The following is a 21,695-nucleotide window of genomic DNA, read 5'->3' on the forward strand; positions in this document are numbered from 1 at the left end:
AGTGTTTGTTTTAACAACGGAACAGCCATCTGCTTTACATGACTTTTCTTAAGACTTAAAAAATTTAGTAATAGTCCATTTTTAAAAACACTCACAGGCTTTTGAGGTGATGTTATTCAAGTGTATTGTTTTATTCCAAGCTTTCTGGTTTGTGTTAAGATGATTCATAGACTTTTAGAGCTGAAAGAGATTTTCAGGTTCTAGTCTAATTCATTTTACAGTTGAAGGAAACAAGGTAAAGAGACAATCTGCAACTTGAACTCTGATAGCTAAGGCTTCAGTGGAGCACATTTACCACTGAACTGTGTCATCTTTTCTTTGCTACATTTTGTGCTAATACACATTTTTTGTTTTTGCTACTCTAAAAAAATTTTAGGTTTTAAGAGCAGTTCTAGATTTACAGCAAAATTGAGAGGGAGATACAGAGATTTCTCATATAAACCCTGTCCCCATATATATGCATAACCTTTCACATTATCAACATAACTCACTAGGTGGAACATTTATTTATTTATTTTTTTACAAAGGATGAACCTACATTGACATATCATGATCACTTGAAGTCCATAGTGAACCTTAGGTACATTTTATAGGTTTGGACAGATGTGTAATGATATATATCCATCATTACAATATCATACAGAATATTTTCACTGCCCTAAAAATCTTTTGTACTTTGTCTTTTTCTCTCTCCCTACCTCCCTTCACCCTGACAACCACTGTTTTTCTTATTGTCTCCATAGTTTCACCTTTTCCAGGATCTCATGTAGTTGGAATCACAGATCTGTAACCTTTTAAGACTGGCTTCTTTCACATGGTGATAAGCATTTAAGGTTCCTCCATGTCTTTTCATGATTGATAACTCATTTCTTTTTAGCTCTGAGTAATATTTCATTGTCTGGGTGTATCAGTTTATTCACCTACTGAGGGACATCTTGGTTGCTTCTAAGTTTTGGCAATTATGAATAAGGCTGTTACAAACATCTGTGTGCAGATTTTTACGCAGACATAAGTTTTTAACTTCTTTGAATAGATGCCAGGAAACATGATTGCTGGTAAGAGTATGTTTACTTTTGTAAGAAACCACCAAACTACCTACCAGAGTGGCTGTACCATTGTGCATTCCTATCGACAGTGAGTTGGAGTTGCTTTAACTCCTGACCAGCATTTGGTGGTGATGTCAGTGTTGGAGATTTTGGCCATTCTAATAGGTGTGTAGTGATATCTGGTTGCTTTTATTTGCATTTCCCTGATGACATAGGATATGAAGCATCTCTTCATATGGTTATTTGCCATCTGTGTATCTTCTTTGGTGAGGTGTCTGTTAAGGTTTTTGGCTCATTTTTAAAATGGGTTGTTTGATATCTTATTTTTGAGTTTTAGGAGTTCTTGTAAAATATTTTGGATAACAGTCCTTTATTAAATGAATCTTTTGCAAATATTTTCTCCCAGTCTGTGACTTCTAATTCTCTTGATAATATCTTTTGTAGAGCAGAAGTTTTTAATTTTAACGAAGTCCAGCTTATCAATTATTTTTTTCATGGATCTTGTCTTTGGTGTTATATCTGAAAAGTCATTACCATACCCAAGGTCATCTAAATTTTGTCCTATGTTATCTTCTAGGAGTTTTATAGTTTTGCATTTTACATATATTACTATGAGTTTTGTGAAGGATGTAAGGTCTGTGTCTAGATTAATTTTTTTACATGTGGATGTCCAGTTATTCCAGCATCGTTTGTTGAAGAGACTGTCTTTGCTGCATTGTATTGCCTTTGCTCCTTTGTCAAAGATCAATTGACTGTATTTATGGGGGTCCATTTCTGGGCTCTCTCTTCTGTTCCACTGATCTGTTTGTCTATTCTTTCACCCGTACTGCATTATCTTGATTACTATAGCTTTGTAGTAAGTCTTGAAGTCGGGTAGCATCAATCCTTCAGATTTGTTCTTCACCTTCAGTACAGGCTTGGCTATTACAGGATTTTTGCCTCTCCATATCAACTTTAGAATCAGGTTGTTGATATCCATAAAATAACTTGCTGGGATTTTGATTGGGATTGCATTGAATCTATAGGTCAATTTAGGAGGAACTGACATCTTGACAATATTGAGTCTTTTTATCCATGAACATGGAATATCTCTTCATTTATTTAGTTTTTCTTGATTTTGTTCATCAGAGTTTTGTAGTTTTCTTCATACAGATCTGTATATATTTTGTTAGATTTATACCTAAGTATCACATTTTTGGGAGGTGCTAATATAAATGGTATTGTGTTTTTAATTTCAAATTACACTTGTTCATTGTTGATATATAAGATATTTACTATCCATAATTTTATTTTATTTATTTTTTTGAATTTTTGAATTTTATTTATTTTTTTATACAGCAGGTTTTTATTAGTTATCTATTTTATACATATTAGTATATGTCAATCCCAATCTCCCTATTCATCCCACCACCGCCATTCCCCCACCCCTGACTTTCCCCCCTTGGTGTCCATATATTTGTTCTCTACATCTGTGTCTCTATTTCTGCCGTGCACACCGGTTCATCTATTCCATTTTCTCTTAACAGTTTTTAAGTGTATAGTACAATAGTGTTAACTGTAAGCACAATGTTGTACAGCAGATCTCTAGAACTTTTTCATCTTGCATGACTGAAACTCTGTACTCATTGAACAGCAACTCTCCACTTCCCCTCTATCATTCTGCTTCTGGTTTCTATGAGTTTGACTACTTTATATACCTCATCTATGTGAAATCAAGTAGTTTTGTCGTTCTGTGACTGGCTTATATCACTTAGCATCATCTCCTCAGGGTTCATTCATGTTGTTGCATATGATAGGATTTCATTCTTTTTTATGAATGAATAATATTCTGTGATGTGTATAAACCACACTTTCTTTATCCATTCAACCACTGATGGGCATTTAGATTATTTCCACTTCCCGACTGTTGTGAATAATGCTGCAGTGAACACTAGAGTGCAAATATCTCTTTGAGAACTTGTTTTCAAGTTCTTTTGGATAAATACCTGCAAGTGGGATTGCTGTTTCATGTGGTAGTTCTTTTTGTAATTTTTTGAGGTAGCTCCATCCATAGTGGCTACACCATTTTATATTCCCACCAACAGTGCACAAAGGTTCCAGTTTCTCCACACCTTTGTCAACACTTATTTCCTTTTTGTTAAAATAATGGACATTCTACCAGGTGTGAAGTCATACTTCATTGTGGTTTTGCGTTTGCATTTCTCTAATCATCAGTGATATTGGGCATCTTTTCATATCTGTTGACCATTTGTATGTCTTCTTTGAAGAAGTGTCTGTTCAAGTTCTTTCTTTGCACATTTTTAACCAGGTTATTAGTCTTCTTGCTATTAAATTGCAGGAGTTCCTTATATATTTTGGATATTAACTCATTATAAGATAGATGGTTTGCAGGTATTTTCTGTCATTCCATAAATTGCCTTTTCACACTGTTCATTGTTTCCTTCTCTGTGCAGAAGCATTTTAGTTTGACATCATCCCACTTGGTCTATTTTTGCATTTTTTGGCCTGTGCTTTTGCTATCACATCTAAGAAATCATTGCCTAGACAAATGTTATAAAACTTTTCCCCTATGTTTTCTTCTAGGAGTATTATAGTTTTGGGTCTTATGTTTAAGTCTTTAATCCATTTTGAGTTTATTTTTGTGTATGGTATAAAATAAGGATCCAATTCCATCCTTTTGCATGTGGACATCCAGTTTCCCCATTTGTTAAAGAAACTGTTCTTTCCTCATTAGGTAGTCTTGGCACCATTGTTGAAGATCAGTTGACCATATATGTGTATTATTTCTAGGCTCTCTAATCTGTCCAATGGTCTGTGTGTCTGTATTTATGCCAGTATTCTAGTGTTTTGATTACTGTAGCTTTCTAATATATTTTGAAATCAGTAAGTGTGATGCCTCCAGCTTTTTTCTTCTTTCTCAAGATTGATTTGGCTATTCAAGGTCTTTTGTAGTTCCATATGAAATTTAGGATTTTTTAAAATTTCTGTAAAAAAATGCCACTGGGATTTAGATAGGAATGGCATTGAATCAATAGATTGTTTTGGTAGTATGAACATTTTAATAATATTACATTTCACAATCCATGAACACAGGATCTCTTTGCATTTATTTGTGTGTTCTTTCATTTCTTTCAGCAGTATTTTGTAATTTTCAGTGTATAAGTTTTTACCTTCTTGGTTAAGAAAATTCCTAAATATTTTATTCTTTTTGATGCTATTGTAAATGTAATTGTTTTTGTAATTTCCTTTTCAAATTGTTTATTGTTAGTGTATAGAAAAACAACTGATTTTTGTCTGTTGACTTTATGTATTGCTACTTTGCTGAATTCATTTATTAGTTCAGCAGATTTTTTTGTGTGGAATCTTCATGTTTTCTATATATAAGATTATATAATCTGCAAATAGAGATAATTTTACTTCTTCTTTTCCAGTTTGCATGCTTTTTATTTCTTTTTCTTGCCTAATTCCTCTGGTTAGAAATTCCAGTATTTGTTGAATAGAATAGAAGTGTCAGAAATGGGGATTCTTGCCTTGTTCCTGATTTTAGAGGAAAAGCTGGACTATTTTTTTTAATGTATTCACTCTGATCCAAAATTTTTATTTTTCAGAATTTCTCCTTCATAAATATTGTTTCCTTAATTTCTGCTATGCACTATTTTTATGAAGTTTATTTCTCTTGCAGAATGAAGCCTCTGGTTGTCAACTCTCACAGGGAACATCTTTAGCATGCTCATGGTCACATGGCATGGCAGATTTAGTAGGGCTCTCTTTTGTTCTCTTTCTGATCTGTTAAGCTTTTTGCCTCTATTATGATATAACACTCAGCTGTTAGCCTCCACTAATTGCAGCATATAGCCCTATTGTTTTCTTAGAACATAAATTGCTCTCATTCTGATACAATTAAATTTGGTCCCTTTTCAAGATAGTTTGTGAGGCCAGTATTTCAGATTTGTTCTGTCCCTAGGGGCATTCTTCTTAGCTGTCTCTTTCCCTGGTTCTTTCTGGGAAATTAGCTGGTTTATGTTGGAACTTGCTGCTGCTTTCATGAAGCTACTAGACTCCTGTGAATTGCTTAGCACCCAAATCTCCAGTGTTTTCAAGAGTGCCCTTAGGCTTGAACTTCCCTACATTCCATTTAAAATAAAGTCACTTCCTTTGGTAAAGCTTCAGAGCTCTGTTCTTACGGACTACCTCACCCCTGGGCAGAATTCTGAGTCACTGTTCTGGAGTGGGAATGGGGACAGTGGCCCAATTCTCTGAGAGTGACACCCCTGCTTTGTGAGCAGGGTGTTGGTCAGGGGAGGTAATCTCTGGTGTTCTTGGTTTGCCTTTTCTGACATGAACTTCCATCCTATGCTCAAGCTGAGGAGAGAGCAGTCAGTTCTCAAGTGTTCTCAGCCTGCTGTGCCTGTGTGGAGCTTTCACTGTATGAGTGGTGGCTGGGTGGAAGAAGGGATTGCCTGACTTTTTGTCTGTATACATGAGGAATTTAACTTTTGAAGCTTGGAGCTGGGGGAAGTGAGAAATTCTGGTGGCCTGCCGTTCCGGTGAGATACCATATTACTTATAGGCGGTTGAGGAGAAAAAGAGCCCCATCTTTGTAGCTGCATGTGGTGGACGGAATGGGTCATGGCTCAAGTGCCAAAGACTTTTATTCTTACTGAGATTTGTTAGATTTTCCTGAATAAATGTGCGGTGACTTCTGATGCAAAACCTGGAGCTAGGCTAGGTGTCACAGGTTGAGGGCATGGTCCTCTACAAGATTGCTTCACTTCAGACACCAGCCACTATTGGGAGGATTTCCAAAGCCACCCTCACTTCTGACCAACTGGCTATAAATTCAAGGCTTCCCACTACCCTTTAGATTTGATAATTCACTAGAATGACTCACAGAACTTAGGAAAGTCTTACACTTATGATTACAGTATTGTTATAGCAAAAATGATTCAAATCAGAACCAGCTATAAGAAAGAGACACATAGGGTAAGATCTGGAGGGTCCCAAACACAAAGCTTCTGGTATACTTTTTTTGATGTCCTTTTCCCATGGAGTCAGGAATGTGTCACTCCCTACTCAGTGATGTGTAATATGCACAGAGTATTGCCTGCTAGGCACTCAGTTTCCAGAGTTGTGCAATTTTTGTGGGCATTTATTTCACAGGCATAACTGATTGAGTCATTGGCCATGACGTTGATAACAATCTCCAACCCGCCTCCCCTCCTCAGAGGTTGGGCTGCTACCATGGGACTCAAAGCTCCAACCCTCTAATCACATAGTTGGTCTTTCTGACATAACCATCCCCCATTCTGAGTCATCTTGTTGGCATAAACTCTGACGTGGTCCAAGGGGTGCACCATGAATAACAAAGACACTCCTGTCACTCGTGAAATTCTAAGGATTTAGAGGCTATCTCCCAGGAAGTGGGGACAAAGTCCAGCCAAATTCTCTATTACATGGGAGAATGTTTTATTTGTTATATGCCCTTACATTCAATTTCCAGGGACTTAAAAATATTTTAAAATGAATATTCTCTAGTTTTGGTTGTTTGTTGGGGTGGGTCCATAGATCTCCACATGTCATCATTTGGAAATAGAATGTCCTGCTTTCTTTTGATTAATATTTATAAGATATGTCTTTTTTCTTCATCCTTTTACTCTCAGCTTGCCTATATAATTATATTTGAAGTGAATTTCTTTTAGGCAGCATGTAGTTGGGTCATATTTTTAATCTACTCTGCCAATCTCCTTTTAATTGGTATATTTAGATCATTTATATTTAATGTAATTATTGATATGTTAAGACTTAAGTCTGACATCTTATTTACTTATTCTTTTTTTTTAAAGTAGGTTTTTAAAAAAAATTATTTATTTATTTATTTTTGGCTGCATTGGGTCTTCGTTGCTGCGTGCGGGCTTTCTCTAGTTGTGGCAGGCAGGGGCTACGCTTCGGTGTGGTGCGCAGGCTTCTCATTGCAGTGGCTTCTCTTTTTGTGGAGCATGGGCTCTAGGCACGCGGGCTTCAGTAGTTTTGGCACATGGGCTCAGTAGTTTTGGCTCATGGGCCCTAGAGTGCAGGCTCAGTAGTTGTGGCGCACGGGCTTAGTTGCTCCGCGGCATGTGGGATCTTCCCGGACCAGGGCTCGAACCTGTGTCTCTTGCATTGGCAAGGCAGATTCTTAACCACTGCACCACCAGGGAAGTCCCTATTTACTTATTCTATTCTTTTGTTTTCTTTTCTTTTTCTTACTCCCTGTGGGTTACTTGATCACTTTTTAGAATTCTAGTTCAGTTTCCACACTCTGATTCCTTTGGTGCCCAAGGTGGGGGACTCCTTGTTATTGCTGGATGGAGTAGGAATTCTGGTCCCTACATGGTCTTCACTGACACCACAGTGAGGATAACCTTGTTACCACTAGGTGATGATTAAAGTCCTAACTCTCCACTCTTCCTCTTCTGACACCACTTGTTACTGCCAGATTGGGGTAGAAGTCCAGGCTCCCTGTGTGGTCTTCACTGAGACCATGGGCTGGGATCATAATCCCTGCTTCATAGGGTCACTGTGAGGATTACTGAGCTAATGTATGCAAAGCCTGCTATCCAGTAAGGACTGCATGAGTTTTAGCTCTAATTATGACTGTTTTGTGAGCTCCCTGTAACAGAGGCTCAGGATGCTAGCCGAAGGATACTGCTGGGGCTGCTGTGTTCGGCATTTCAGTATGTGTGTCTTCCTGCTGACGGCTTGGTCATCTGTGTCATGTGGCAATTTACATAATCCGTTTGTTAGTCTTTTTTACAGTCTTAGGGAAATAGTCACTAATGGATTTTTTCCTGTGAAGAAAGACAACTAATGAGGATGATCTTTATTTTACCAGCAATGTTTTTTGTCCCATTTGAATAAACTTAATAATTGAACACGACTCATTGTCTCCACAAGCTGCTCTCACACTTCATTATCACCGCAGAAGTTTTGTCCTGCTCAGTAGAAATATTCACAGTTCTATCTTTATGGAAGATGTTGAGCCTTGAACACATTTCTGCTACATAAGCCAACTAAGTGAGACCTTCTTTACTATTAAGATGAATGGTGAGTTTATTCACCATACTCAGGGTCCTGTCCTTCGTAATTATATACTTTTTATTTTTCTCTTTTAAAGAAAAAGTAACAATTCAACCGTGGGTTTGAAAACTCTGACTGGCCCCTTTCTTTGGCTAAGCTAGTGTACATTTGTGTAATAGAACAAGCTTTCCAAAGGCATTGCCCAGTTCATTTCAAATTGGTTTCTTAAAAAATGAAAAGGTGAATATTCAAAAAAACTCTTTTGTTGCTGTTATTGTTGTTTCTGTTTTATTAAAGAAAATTGATCATTTACCATTTTGTTCCCTCCCCCCCCAGGTTGCACAGCTGGTACAGTCAAGGCACAGTGTCTTTTAGGTGTGCTGGCTGCAGCATCGTGCTGTTCCGTCAGGCCTCCGCCCTGGGCTTCCACCTTTGTGGACCAGGGATGGACTGAGCACTTTTCCTTCTTGGTACTGCGCTCACCACAAGGCTTGCATATCTTCCGAAAAGTTCTTTGTCAGTAGTTTTGTTCATAAGCGTTCACCAAAATAATAACTTTTCACATACATCATGCTAAATGTAGCAAAAAAAAAAAAAAAAAAAAAAGACCAATAAAATACACGAATTAACAAAATCAGTGCTTTCATCCAACTCAAGGGCAAGAACCAGGTTAATTTTCGCCACTGATTTAAGTTATGCTTTTTGAGTACATTAAAATACATCATTTTGTCCATTCATTCAATAATGACTCTTTTTTTAAATGAAGCTGTTTCTTTTAATCCAGATAGGTTCAGTCTCATCTATACCATAAGATGTGACCAGATTTTTCGCTAGTTGAGACTTCACCTTCCAAGGTGATTCTGAAACTGACCTTAAAAAGGGAACTTCTAACAAATTATTTACCTGTTTGTTTTACTTTTTCATTGTATTGCTTTTATCCAGCATTTCCTTTCTTAGTTTAATTTTCAGAAGAGTTTCCCTCAAATTTTGCATTATTAATTTTTGTCTCCATTTAAATAGTTGCTTAAAAATCAGGCAGGGCTAGGGACCCAAGGCCCTCCACTGGAAGACCAGATAGATAACGAGCTGTGTGGGAAGAGAGAAGTGGGGTCCCACCAAAATATCCCCGTTTCATTCATCTCAACAGCAGGGCCATGGGAAGGAGGGATTTCTAAGTTCCAAACAGCCTAGCAGCTTAAAGATCATGCAGAGGATGGATTGTCTGTCCCTCCACTCCAGGAGGATGGCCATGGTGGTCCAGTAGGTTCTTTCTTGGGTCGCATGTAGTCTCACCTAATAAATGACCTCAAGCTTCCCTGGCAAAGAACAGAATCCCAGCCATGGGGCCCACACCCCCATCAGGTTCTCCCTAACTCTCACGGAACCAGAGGTCAAGCAGCCAGAGCCTGAGGAGCCAGGGCTGCACATTAGGCACATCAGTGGTCAAAGCTGGAGCCCTCAAGGTCCTCTCTACCTTGAGGTCTCAGCACTGCTTTGTTCTAGAACCTCTGTTCTGGGAGATGCCCAGAGCAGCATAACAATGCTTTCATGTAGTTGGGTTTTTTAAACTTTTTCAGGTTGTAAAAATGGTACAGAGAGGTTGTGTGTACCCATCACTCAGCTTCTCCCAGTGGTGACATCTTACGTAATTATAGTACATTATTGAAACGAGGAAATTGACACAGGTATGATACAATGAACTAGACTTACAGACCTTACCTGGATTTTGTGAGTTTTCATATAAATGCCTTTTTAAAATCACTATCAAACTGATAAATCTTGCTGTTTTTGCTCATTCTTTTCTCAAATTTCCTGTTTTGAACCAGCAGTTTATTTTCCAGGTTTTAGGAATTTTTCAATTATAATTTTTTGAAACTTTAAAGATAAGGTTTTTTAAGCAGATTAGAATGATGAGATTTTGCCACCATCAGGACACACAAGGGAAATTCAGTGAGTAGTAAATGCTAGGAGAGGTGGACTTTACTTTTACAACAGGAAAACCAGTCACATAATGTATTTGTACCTGGCTGCCACTTGAAACTTTGGACAAGAGAAGATTAAAATAAAACTCATTAAGAATCTATTTTGCCAGTAGCAACCAAGTAACTTTTGAGATATCCAGTTCTAAATTGGCAGGCACACACCCTCAACAACTGGGGTGTGTTTTAAGATAATTGATGCCAATCAGGAAGCAGGACTCTGTCTTCTGAGGTAGTACTAAACAAAATGTCTGATCAGAGAAGGAATAAAATTCTGAGACGTCAGCTTTCAAAACACATACAAATAATTGACTTTCTTCTTAAAATGTGGTGAGTCATCCTTGATGGTGTCTACATAGGAGCAGAGTCTACCCACATGTGTTAAATCTCAGTCCGAAGAACCCACCACCGTTTCTGCTCTTTCTTTCATTTACGAAAGTATTTTACCTCTGTGTGAATTATAACTTTTTGTTATGAAAAACTCACTGTGACAGAAGTAGACCTGAATACTGTTGGGTATTTGAGTATTTATAAACAGAACATTTAGTCCAACAGTACTGTGGCAAGAATTCAAGGTAGTTTATGGAAACAAGCAGTAAGATTTCTCTCTCAGAGCTCTGGTATAAAAAGTGACAAGTTCTTTTTATTAAGCAATAGCTATGTGTTCATTCCACAGACTTGCAGAGAAATCCCTCTTTATAGACTAATATTAACCACTTGTACCAGTGAAGTGACATTATCTTTCTTGCTCCATTGACTTGCCCTGTTGTTCTGATACCCCTGATACCACTTACTACTCATTTATGTTCTTCAGCCTCTGGGAGAGTTATGATGTTAGTGAACATCACAAGGCCAGGTTCTGCTGCGTTTGTGTATCTATACATATGATAAGACCTTTTAAGAGATCTCAATTCAAAATGTCCCCTCCAGCTCTTCCAGTAAGAACTGGAGCTCCAGGAAAATGCTGCAGGAGGCTTTGCGTGCTGGAGGGTTTACACACCTATTTGAGAGAAGCGTAAACCTAATGGGGAAAACAAGTAAAAAGGCCACCATGGCCTGGCATTCCTTATGTGTAAGATGTCGCAGTCCCTGGCAAGTTGGGGCTTTTAAAATCCTGTATGAACATCGTATAATCTAGGGAGATTTTGGTGAGGCAATCTCTGGAACATCTAAGAAAAACCATGATGACATTGGTCAACTGTGGAACCAATCTGGGTCAACCTCGGGCTTGGAGTTTACTTCCTGGATTAAACCTAGGAGTTTGGAACTGGCTGGACATTGCATTTTGTGCTCTTCTTGTTCTTTCAGGGGGCCATTTAATGTAATGTTTAAGTATCCAAGCTCTAGTGACAGACTACCTGGAGTTAAAGTCTAGCATTGCTAATCATACGACCTTGGCTGTGTTTTGTGACTTCTCTGTGCTTCAGTTTTTTCATCTATAATATAGAGAAATAAAAATCCATTTCATATGGTTGTTGTGGGGTTTAAATGAGATAATGCGTGTAAAGAGCTAGAATAGTGCCAGTGTTGTATCTGCGGTGTAGCCACGTACAGTGGTTTCAGATAGACAGTATTAAGATGGGAGTATTAAAGGCAAAATCAGGGACAGAAGATAGATGATGGGAGAATGGGTTCAGGACATCTTCAGATAGAGGGTAAATATAACAGATATAACAAGCCTAAGCAAGGGAATACCTTCCAAGGCCATGAGCAAAACTGAGGTCAAAGCCAACAGGAAAAAAGGCTTGGGCCTGAGGTGGTCACATGAGAGAAAGTTTATCTGTGCAGTAATCAAATAAATGTAAATTAATATAACAATGAATGTTGTAGAGTGGCAGTAATTATTTAGAACAACTAAAACCTGTTTCGACAGACGTGTAGGAAAACAGGTTTAGTCACCCATTGCTAATAGAAAAGTATAAATGGATATAGTTTTTCAGGAGACAGTTGAAAGTCCTTAAATATGTATATCTGAACTTACCCTTTGAATCTGCTTTTCGGTCTTTACCCTACTGAAAAGTGACTTAAATTTACAACAGGAAGAACCTAAATGAATTGTGACTGATCCAAACACTGTTACTAATATTCATGTTGAAAATCATTTGGTAGTTGACTGCATAAATCCACATGTGCCTTTACGCTCTTTCAATGGCTGTTCCATCACTTGAGCTCTGCAGAAAGGAATCTTCTTTATTCATGAAGAAAAGTCAATTCAGGCTTTACTGTAGAATAAGGGAGCCTGTACTCTGCATGAGTTCTTACACTGTGATGTAATGCCTCTCTTGAGTGTTGGGAGAGCATTTTCTTTGCTTTATAATATTGCTGTTGGCAAGCCCATTACTTCTGTATAATAGCAGTGCTGAAATAATGCTGTTAGTTTCCTTATTTCTTAAATTGAGTGTAGAATTTAGAGTCATACATTAAGTTATTTTTTAAGTAAGAATTACATATGGTGTTTGTGCAGCTAGTGAAAAAATAAAAAAATTAATAACATGACATATCACTTAATCAAATTGGCAAATATTTTTACTTTGTTGAGATAAAATTGAAGTGTAATAAACTGCACATATGTGTACAGTTTGATCAGTGTTGACCTATGACTGTTTTTGCTACACTTCTGATACCAAATGTATAGGCATTTTTTTCCCCATACCAACCCATTCTCCAGTTTTCAGGCACTAACAGGGTGTCCTACAGTTCAGTTCTGACACTCCCCGGAATTAGCACAGACCCCACAGATTAAGGGCTCCGCCACACAAGATGCCCCACTTCTGCCAGTCACAAGTCCCATGTTGCCTGCCACCTGTACTCCTGACCAACTGGCTATAAATTCAGGGGGTTCCCACGACTCCCTTCTCAAATTCGATAATTTGCTAGAAGAGCTCACAGAACTTGGGAAGATACTATCACTGGTTTATTATAAAGGAATTTAAAACAAAAAGCCAGATGAAGAGGTACACAGGATGAGGTTCAAAAAGCTCTAGGGGCTTCCCTGGTGGCGCAGTGGTTGAGAATCTGCCTGCCAATGCAGGGGACCACGGGTTCGAGCCCTGGTCCGGGAAGATCCCACATGCCGCGGAGCAACTAAGCCCCTGCGCCACAATTACTGAGCCTGCGCGTCTGGAGCCTGTGCTCCGCAACAAGAGAGGCCGCGATAGTGAGAGGCCCGCGCACCGCAATGAAGAGTGGCCCCCGCTTGCCGCAACTAGAGAAAGCCCTCGCACAGAAACGAAGACCCAGCACAGCCATAAATAAATAAATTAATTAAAAAAAAAAAAAAAAAAAAAAGCTCTAGCGCACAGAAACTTCTGTCCCCATGGAGTTGGGGAGCCCGATCCTCCCGGCATGTGGATGTGTTCAAAACTCAGAAGGTTCCCAAACCTCCACATTTAGGGGTTTTGTGGTGGTTCCATTATGTAGGCATGACTGATAAAACTGCTGACCACTGATGACTGAACTCAAATCTCCAGCTCCTCTCACCTCCCCAGATGTCAGGTGGTGGGGCTAAAAGTACCTTTTTTTCTTATTTTGGTATTAGATATTATTAAAAAAATCTTTGCCACTTACCGACGCTAACAGAGAACAGTGGCAAGGATTTTTAAATAATAATGTCCAATACCAAAATAGGCAAGAGAAACTTGCATATATTAGTATGGAAGCGTGAAATTGGCACAGCTGTTGGAGTTGTACCAACTTGGAGCAGTTTGTTAGTGTCAGAAAAACTAAAATGCGTATTCTTCGAACTAGCAATTCTGCTTCTAAGTGAAGGAAATCAATCTTCATGTGAATAAGGATGTAATTGCAAAAAATGTGTTTCACTATATTGTTTTAATTGCATGAAAAGGAGATAAATTAGATGTCCAACAATGCGGAATTGTTTGAGGAAACAATTCATATAATGAAAATTTAAGCCTTAAACTTATTAATGAAAGTATATTGTTTTGTAAACAACAAAAGGATCATGTGGTATTTTTATGTTTTAACTTATTTTTTCAAGTTAACAAAAAAGTATATAGGAAACAAGACTAAAAGTATATTTTTAAAGCCAAATGTAAAAGTAGTTTCCTCTGGCTAGTGAGATTCATCTGTATTTTTTCCAATGCATATGTTTTCTATTTAAATTTTTTTGTTGAAATTTTTCCTGGATATAAAGCTAACAAACACAAAGGCATAAAGTAAATCCATAAAATAGGACTGATACGTTATTTTAAGCTATATAAATTACTTATTTCTTTATTTTTTTGGCTGCGCTGTGCGACATGCGGGATCTTAGTTCCCTGACCAGGGTTCGAACCCAAGCCCCTGTGGTGGAAGCGCCGAGCCCTAAGCACTGGACCGCCGGGGAAGTCCCATATATAAATTATTATATTTTTTAAAATTTATTTTGGCTGTGTTGGGTCTTCGTTTCTGTGCGAGGGCTTTCTCTAGTTGCGGCGAGCGGGGGCCACTCTTCATTGCGGTGCGCGGGCCTCTCACTATCGCGGCCTCTCTTGTTGCGGAGCACAGGCTCCAGACGCGCAGGCTCAGTAGTTGTGGCTCACGGGCTTAGTTGCTCCGCGGCGTGTGGGATCTTCCCAGACCAGGGCTCGAACCCGTGTGCCCTGCATTGGCAGGCAGACTCTCAACCACTGCGCCACCAGGGAAGCCCTATAAATTATTTTTAAAAGCAACTCCTTTATGTTTAATGCCGTCAGGATGAGGTCTCCTGGAGCTCGGCCCCTTCCTGCCTCCTCCTTCCCCTGCTGCAGTTCGCACCTCCCGCTTCTTGCTTTCCTGGGCTTACTCTGCTCGGCACTGCATTTGCTCACGCTGCCATCTGCCTTCAATCCTCTTCCTCCTTGGCCCGGTTCTCCTCATGCATTGAGACGCGCTGTCCATACCATCTCCAGGAAGCCTCTCCTGAGCTCCTGGTGCTTCTCCTCTCCCACTCCTACTGCTCCCTAACCCACCTCTACAGAGGCACTTACCACATTATGTTATTTATCCCTTGCATTTTCCTCTCCTGAGAGACTGAGCGTGACTTGAGGTCAGGACAGTATTGGTTAGCTCAGTGCCTGGAACCGAGTAGTCAGAGCTTAACTGGTGTCCGTGTGTGTGTGTGTGTGTGTGTGTGTGTGTGTGTGTGTGTGTGTACAATAGAAATAAAGATATGATGGGATCAAACAGGCCAGAGTATTGGAAGAAGTGTGAATATATTTGCATGCTGGGAGCATGGGTTCTGCATGAATATTTCAGTAGGATGGAGAGGTGAGGAGGAGCCAGGGCACTGAGGGCTTCATATGTCATCCTAAGAAGTTTAGATTTTATAGTGTAAGTGGTGGGGAGCCAGTGAAGACTTTAAAGTAAGAGAAGGGCTAGTCTTAGCATTTCCCAGTGTTAGATATTATTAATATTATGTGAAAAGCCTGGATAGAAAATAAATTTGGGAAATCCTGGGTTAAACCAAGTTGAATAGATTTCTGTTCTTCTGGACTTCTCACTCTTTACTGTGCTAATGTGCATTTTTAATCCTCCAAAAGGGATGTTTCTGGGTGATATAATTTTCATATTTCCCTGATTTATTTATCATGGAACACTTATACTGGGGGACTGTGTTATAGAACACATTTTGGGAAATGGACACTGGGGAGACTAGCAGCGCTGAAGCTTTCAGTGATTGTTAAAGTAACCCTGGCCAGAAACACTCAGGGCTTGAATCAGGAGGTTCGTGGTGGGAAAGGGAGAGGCAGGACCAAGGGAATTAAGTTGCGTCTCTCAGAGCACGTTCTCCAAAGGTGGTGATTTATCAGTAATTTTAAAAGATAATATCATGATTTGAGAGTCGTTAATATCTGATCCAAAGATATTAGAACAAGCAGTGTGAAATGTGGTTTGAAACCTCTCTGAGACAAATGGTAGTCAAAGGAAAGTGCTGCTTTTATATGTTTACAACCCTGCCAACTGATGACACAGCCCCAGGCTCACTCCTCTTGATATTAGAACCTGTGTGTGGCCTGGCTTGAGCTATTGCACTTGGTGATGATGGGGCAAATTCTAGACTGCACACGGTAGCTACTTGTTTGTGGGTGACTCAACGATGGTTGCCAGGAGTCTAGGTTGGGCAGCTGAGCAGATGGGTGGTGGTATCATGATGAGATAAGCCACATAGGAGACGGTTTGCGGGAGGAGATGCTCTGTCGCTTTTTGACGTGTTCATGAGATAGAGTTGACGGTGGGACATAGGAGAACACCCGTAGGCCGTCGGATATATGAGTTGGTTCCTCAGATGGTTTGGACTGACCCAGCCTTCATTTTTACCCACTGTGTCTCAGTTGCTGCATATGTTAGGGATTTTGCAGCAAAATCCATGTTAAGGATCTCTTTTATGAGATCATAAAAGATTAAGTTGCAGGGTGAAGACCCTGCACATTCCTAATCTTATCCCGTGTTGCACTTCTACACACCAGTTACCTGTCTTCCTCCACAGCTTCCCTACCACGCACACTTTCCCCTGAAGTCACTTTTGTGGCTTGTTTATACTAATGGTTTTAGGAATATTGAAACATACATTATTCACCTCCAAATCGGAGACTGCCGTTGCCCCTGCAAGCGTGGGGAAGACGCTTGCTTAACAGCGTTTCTCACTGCTCGGTCACTGTGTCAAGTGAAATCCTTGAGTTAATAATGCTATAACATGTTTCTGTTCCACTTATTTTACGTGTAATAACAATGTTCCTTTATTTTACTTGTAGCTCCAAAAGGAATTCTTCATTTGTCTCCTGATGTTTATCAAGAGATGGAAGCCAGCCGCCACAAAGTAATCTCTGGCACTACTCTAGGCTATTTGTCACCCAAAGATATGAACCAACCCTCAAGCTCTTTCTTCAGTATATCTCCCACATCGAGTAGTTCAGCTACAATTGCCAGGGAACTCCTTATGAATGGAACATCTCCTACAGCTGAAGCCATAGGTTTAAAAGGAAGTTCTCCTACTCCCCCTTGTTCTCCAGTACAACCTTCAAAACAGCTGGAATATTTAGCAAGGATTCAAGGCTTTCAGGTATGAATTAAAAGCAAAAACAAAAACAAGAAAACAAAACAATTCATTAGCCCCAAATCCTTCATCTCTGTCCATCAGAAAGCTCATTCCTGCCTGCTATTGTGACTCCTTTGCCACTTACATTGTAAATTGTTAGGAACACAGAGGACAGAAAAACGAGTCATGTGCACATGCCTCACTTTAAAGATTTTTCATTCTCTCCAGTAATTCTTTTGCTGCCTGGCTCTCCTCCATATTCCTTCTTCTTCTGTTTTTGTTTTTGTTTTTTTTTTAAACACTTTCCATTCTCTGTTCTGTGTTCTGCTTGGGTGCATCTATTCCCTCACTCTCCTCCCCAAACAAAAATTCTGCCTTCATACATTTGGTATTAGTATTTAGCCCTAAGTCCTCCCTCATTTTACAGTAGGGTTTTTTCTAATGATGATTTTACTTTCGTAGCAGTTTTGAATTTGGCATTCTATTGCTAGTAATGATTCAGGTATACCACTAAGGTACAACATCCTAGAAGTCTATTATCTTAGGAGTTAATTAAACATGGTATTAGAACAGTGATAAATGCTTTCTAGTTGTCTGAGGCATAAAAACATGTATCGTTTTACTAGATCGTGTTTTGAACCATCTAGGGTAGCACCTACCTTAGACGGTACCAACAAGTCTGTCTCACCGGGCAGGTCTAAATCTAGCTTATAGTCCGCTTGTTGTGTATATGAATTTGGGGCCGGAAACCGTTTTCCCCCCGTTTAGTCAGTGTTCCCTTTTGAAAAAAAAACCAACAATCCTTTAAGAGTAGAACTTTTTAAAGAATTGTTAACTCTAGGAAGAGGAAATACCTGTGTTCTGACTTCTTAGTTGCCTTGAAAATCCTGTACTGAACTGTAATCGCTCACTTGACTGGGTGAACAGCAGCGTGCTTGTGTGTAGAAAGAGCGGAGTGCTCCCTCAGATTTCATTATTTTCACCCCCCTTTCCATCTTAGTCTTACTCCTGAAGACCAAAAACTGTAATTTCCTTTAGAAATGCTCTAGAAGATCTGTATTGTGTAGAATGATAATGTATTTATAAAAATTTTACAAATTTAGATATAAGAGAGAAGATCATGTGTTTTAGGGGGTATTTTGCATGTTTCTTTGTTTCTCATCGCAGAAACCTGATTCTTTCAAATCTATTGCCAGGTAGTCGTGAGTGTTTTTACTTAGACTATTAATATGAAATCTAAAAAGCTGTTACCAGTTTTTGGCTCTGTCATCTGAAATTTTAAACATAAAATTTTAGAACTGTTTTCGTTGTTTACCTTAAGAATAACAATAAATCACTGTTTAAAATAAAAGGACCTTGATTCACACAGTTAAAGTACTGGAAAAAAAAACTAAGCAATTTTTAGTTCTATCTATAATCTGCGTAGGGTGAACTAGAAATAAACTGTGATGAAAAGGAATTCACTGTTTATTTACAAATCTAGTCATTTAGAAATGTCTGAAAGTAACACTGCATTTGCATTTTTATAGAAACAAAGCACAAATTGCATTCAAGCTCTGAACTGAATTTTTGGTTGGAGATATTACTCTGGTAGATGTAATTTTGCTGCCAGAAGAACTACTTAAATTTTTAAATTTGTATTTATTTGTTAATTCTTAGCAATGACAACAACTATAATTTTAAAATACCTTTACTTTAGTCAAAATGTAGAATCTGTTTCTCCTATATTTGGGCTGACTACTCAGACCTTTTTTTTTTTTTTTTTTTTTTAAAGCTTATGCTGAGATAATACACTCTTATCTATGGACACGTTAAACATTTCCAAATTTTTTGTGTACGGTGATTTTTACATACTAATGAAGATAAGCAGATGGTTTTAAAACATTACTGTGCTGCTTTGGTCAAATGAGCTTGGTGTTGCTATGAAATATCGTTTTGCTGACGGGCTGCAGCCTGCAGTGTGTGGTGAACAGACTGTGGGAAACGGCTTCCCTCCCCGTCAGGTGCCCGGCACGTCCTCATGATGTCACAGTAGAAGAGTCTTTGTGGTTAAGAGTTTTAAAGCCTCCTTCTTTATAGGTAACTTTCTCAGGTATATTTACCTGGTAGAAAAACATGTAGATTGTTTCTATTTCTTAAATGTTTTAATTGGACTGTAGTTTAGAAATTATAGGGCCAGCTTGTTATGGATGACATGCTGTTATGTTATTTTCATTTCTGGAATTTAAAAACAATAAATTCTTTTTCTGTATTTCTAGGTTAGTACTTTTAAAATTTTGTTACTGTACACTGAATAGATATTATTGCTTATTGAATATTGTATATAAACCCTTCTCTGGCCTTCCGTGCCCACTGACATTTGATTTAAGCCTACCAGAGCCATTGTATGTGACAGCTATATTGTATTACAAAGTAAAAAAATATATTAGTGTACTGAAAACTACGTTGTTTTAACTTTTAAATTTTTTTCATTAATTGAAATTTATAAGTTACAAAAAGCTTATTTGCTCACCAGAATGTAGGTATTAAACTCACATCCTTTTGCTTAAATCTACAGAATAATTTATTATACAATTAAAGTTATTATTAATAAAGCTGACTTCATAGGTCAGAATATGACTGAACACTTGCACATCCTCAGTAATTCTTTTATCCTTTCTTGGGCTCACCTAAAGTTTTTAATCACATTTTAGATGCAAGCCTTTGGATCTCTATCATAAATGAATATTTATTTTTTGAATTTTCATTGAGTACATTTTTATTATCTTCTTTTAAAACCTGAATGTTCTTATTGATTTATTATTTTTTAGAAGAAGAAAGTTTTATATCAGTAGTTCTGTGAACCTCAGACTTTGTCCAGCCCAGTTAGTATGCTTCTATAACTTCTATGCATTTCATAAAAATTCATTTAAAATGTAGTTATACCATGGTGTTCAGGGTTCCTTGGTGTGTACCTTGATACCCTTTAATTACAATGCCAAAATATTTCAAAATCATTCAGCTTTTTAAAGAAAATTGTTATAGAGACATTTTTGAAATGCTCTGCTTTTGAGCTGAAGCAGAAGACTGTTTTGTTGTGTTATAATTTACATTATTCTAAGTTTTTCCATCTTTAATATGCTTTTCCATACAATTATATTAGAAATCTCTCTGTATAATTAACTATAAGCAGTTTCATTGTTTAAATGAGTCATTAGAAAATGATTAGATTGGAAATTAAAATGAATTATTTTAGTAAATTACCCTTGACAGATGGATTTAATTTTAATCTTTTAGTCTGTACCCTTCCTTGTGATTATCGTCCAGTGAACAGTATTGTTTTTAAAACCTTCAGAGTAAAATGTGATAAACTAGATTTGTTTTTCTCACATAAAGAATGTAAAGAAGCCCTTAGTTGGTGTCTTAGTTAAACCATAATTCGTTTATTTTATAAAAACCAAGGAGTGTTTTATAGGGGAGCTTTTCATTATTGTGAGTTTTATGATGCTGGTGCCATTTTTAGCAAGATGAGAATGTCAGTAGAAGGCTTAGAAATATCTATTTAATTAAAAACTTCCTTTTCAAATACAATTCAAACGTAATACATTTCAACTATAATAATATATCTCCTTTTTTGAAGTTTAGTATGATTATAGCAGACTTCTTTTATGGTTATGAGCTTCTTTTAAATATTTATTTTTGACATGTATGACACATAGCATATTTTAACAATACGACCTTAGTACAGATTACACTGAGCTGGGGGACATGGGGAGTGTCCCAATTTGAGAATCAACCTTTTTCCTTTCTCTTTTTTCTTATTTTCCCTATACCTCACTTTTTGTAATCCATATATTTATAATCAAAGTGGCTATTTGCAGCTTGTTTTTTTGAAGAGTAAGGGATCCATTTTTTTTTAAAGACCAGTTTAAGTAAACTTTTGTAGATTTCTAATAGGAAAATATGGAGAAAGAAATCATGCATATACATATACTCTTCCACTTAGAAATATGTTTTTCCCCCGTTTCTAATTTGTCCTTGAAACATAACTCACCGTGTCACTTCTGAGCCCAAATTTTCGTCTACACTGTTACACAATGTATAAAGTGATGAGAAATTACTCAGAGTACAGTGAGCAAAATATATATGGGTTTAGCATGGGGTCAAGAGATTCTGCTCTGATTTATAGTCACTTCTTAAAAAGCCCTCTTGGATTTAGCCTCTGCTGCTTTTCCAAGACCTTGGAGAAATTGGAAGAATTCTCCTGAAGGCTTGGTTTTCCTGTAGGGACCCTAAAACTCAGGTTTGTTCTTCAAATGGGCAGCCTGCGTTCATGCAAACTGACTTATTGTCTGGTTTCTTTAGGCCTCGATATACTTGGCCAAACCCTCAAGGGTACGTAGACTGCATATCGCATAACCATACTTCATAAAAACCAGTAGAATTATAGGTCACCTTTTACTTCGCTGAAATTTCCAACTCTTTAGAGAAAAATATTACATTTGAAGAAAGAAATCCTGATCCATATGAAAACATACTGTGATGAGTAACAGTAACACAAATAAGAATCAATCAGGCTTCAAGTAAACAGTCCATTATTACTGCATAAACTATTCAGGA

General features: G+C 37.9%; 1 protein-coding gene across 1 annotated transcript in view; it reads left to right on the forward strand.

Moving 5' to 3' along the window:
- STAU2 (staufen double-stranded RNA binding protein 2) overlaps nt 1-21,695 on the forward strand; it is a 286,094-nt gene that overhangs the window by 138,680 nt on the left and 125,719 nt on the right. The window contains exon 12 of the mRNA XM_082364073.1: nt 16,813-17,120. Within this exon, the coding sequence (XP_082220199.1) occupies nt 16,813-17,120 (308 nt within the window). The remainder of the gene's footprint in view (nt 1-16,812; nt 17,121-21,695) is intronic.

Source organism: Balaenoptera borealis (genome assembly GCF_965194805.1).
Source record: "Balaenoptera borealis genome assembly, chromosome: 17".
Classification (NCBI taxonomy): Eukaryota; Metazoa; Chordata; class Mammalia; order Artiodactyla; family Balaenopteridae; genus Balaenoptera; species Balaenoptera borealis.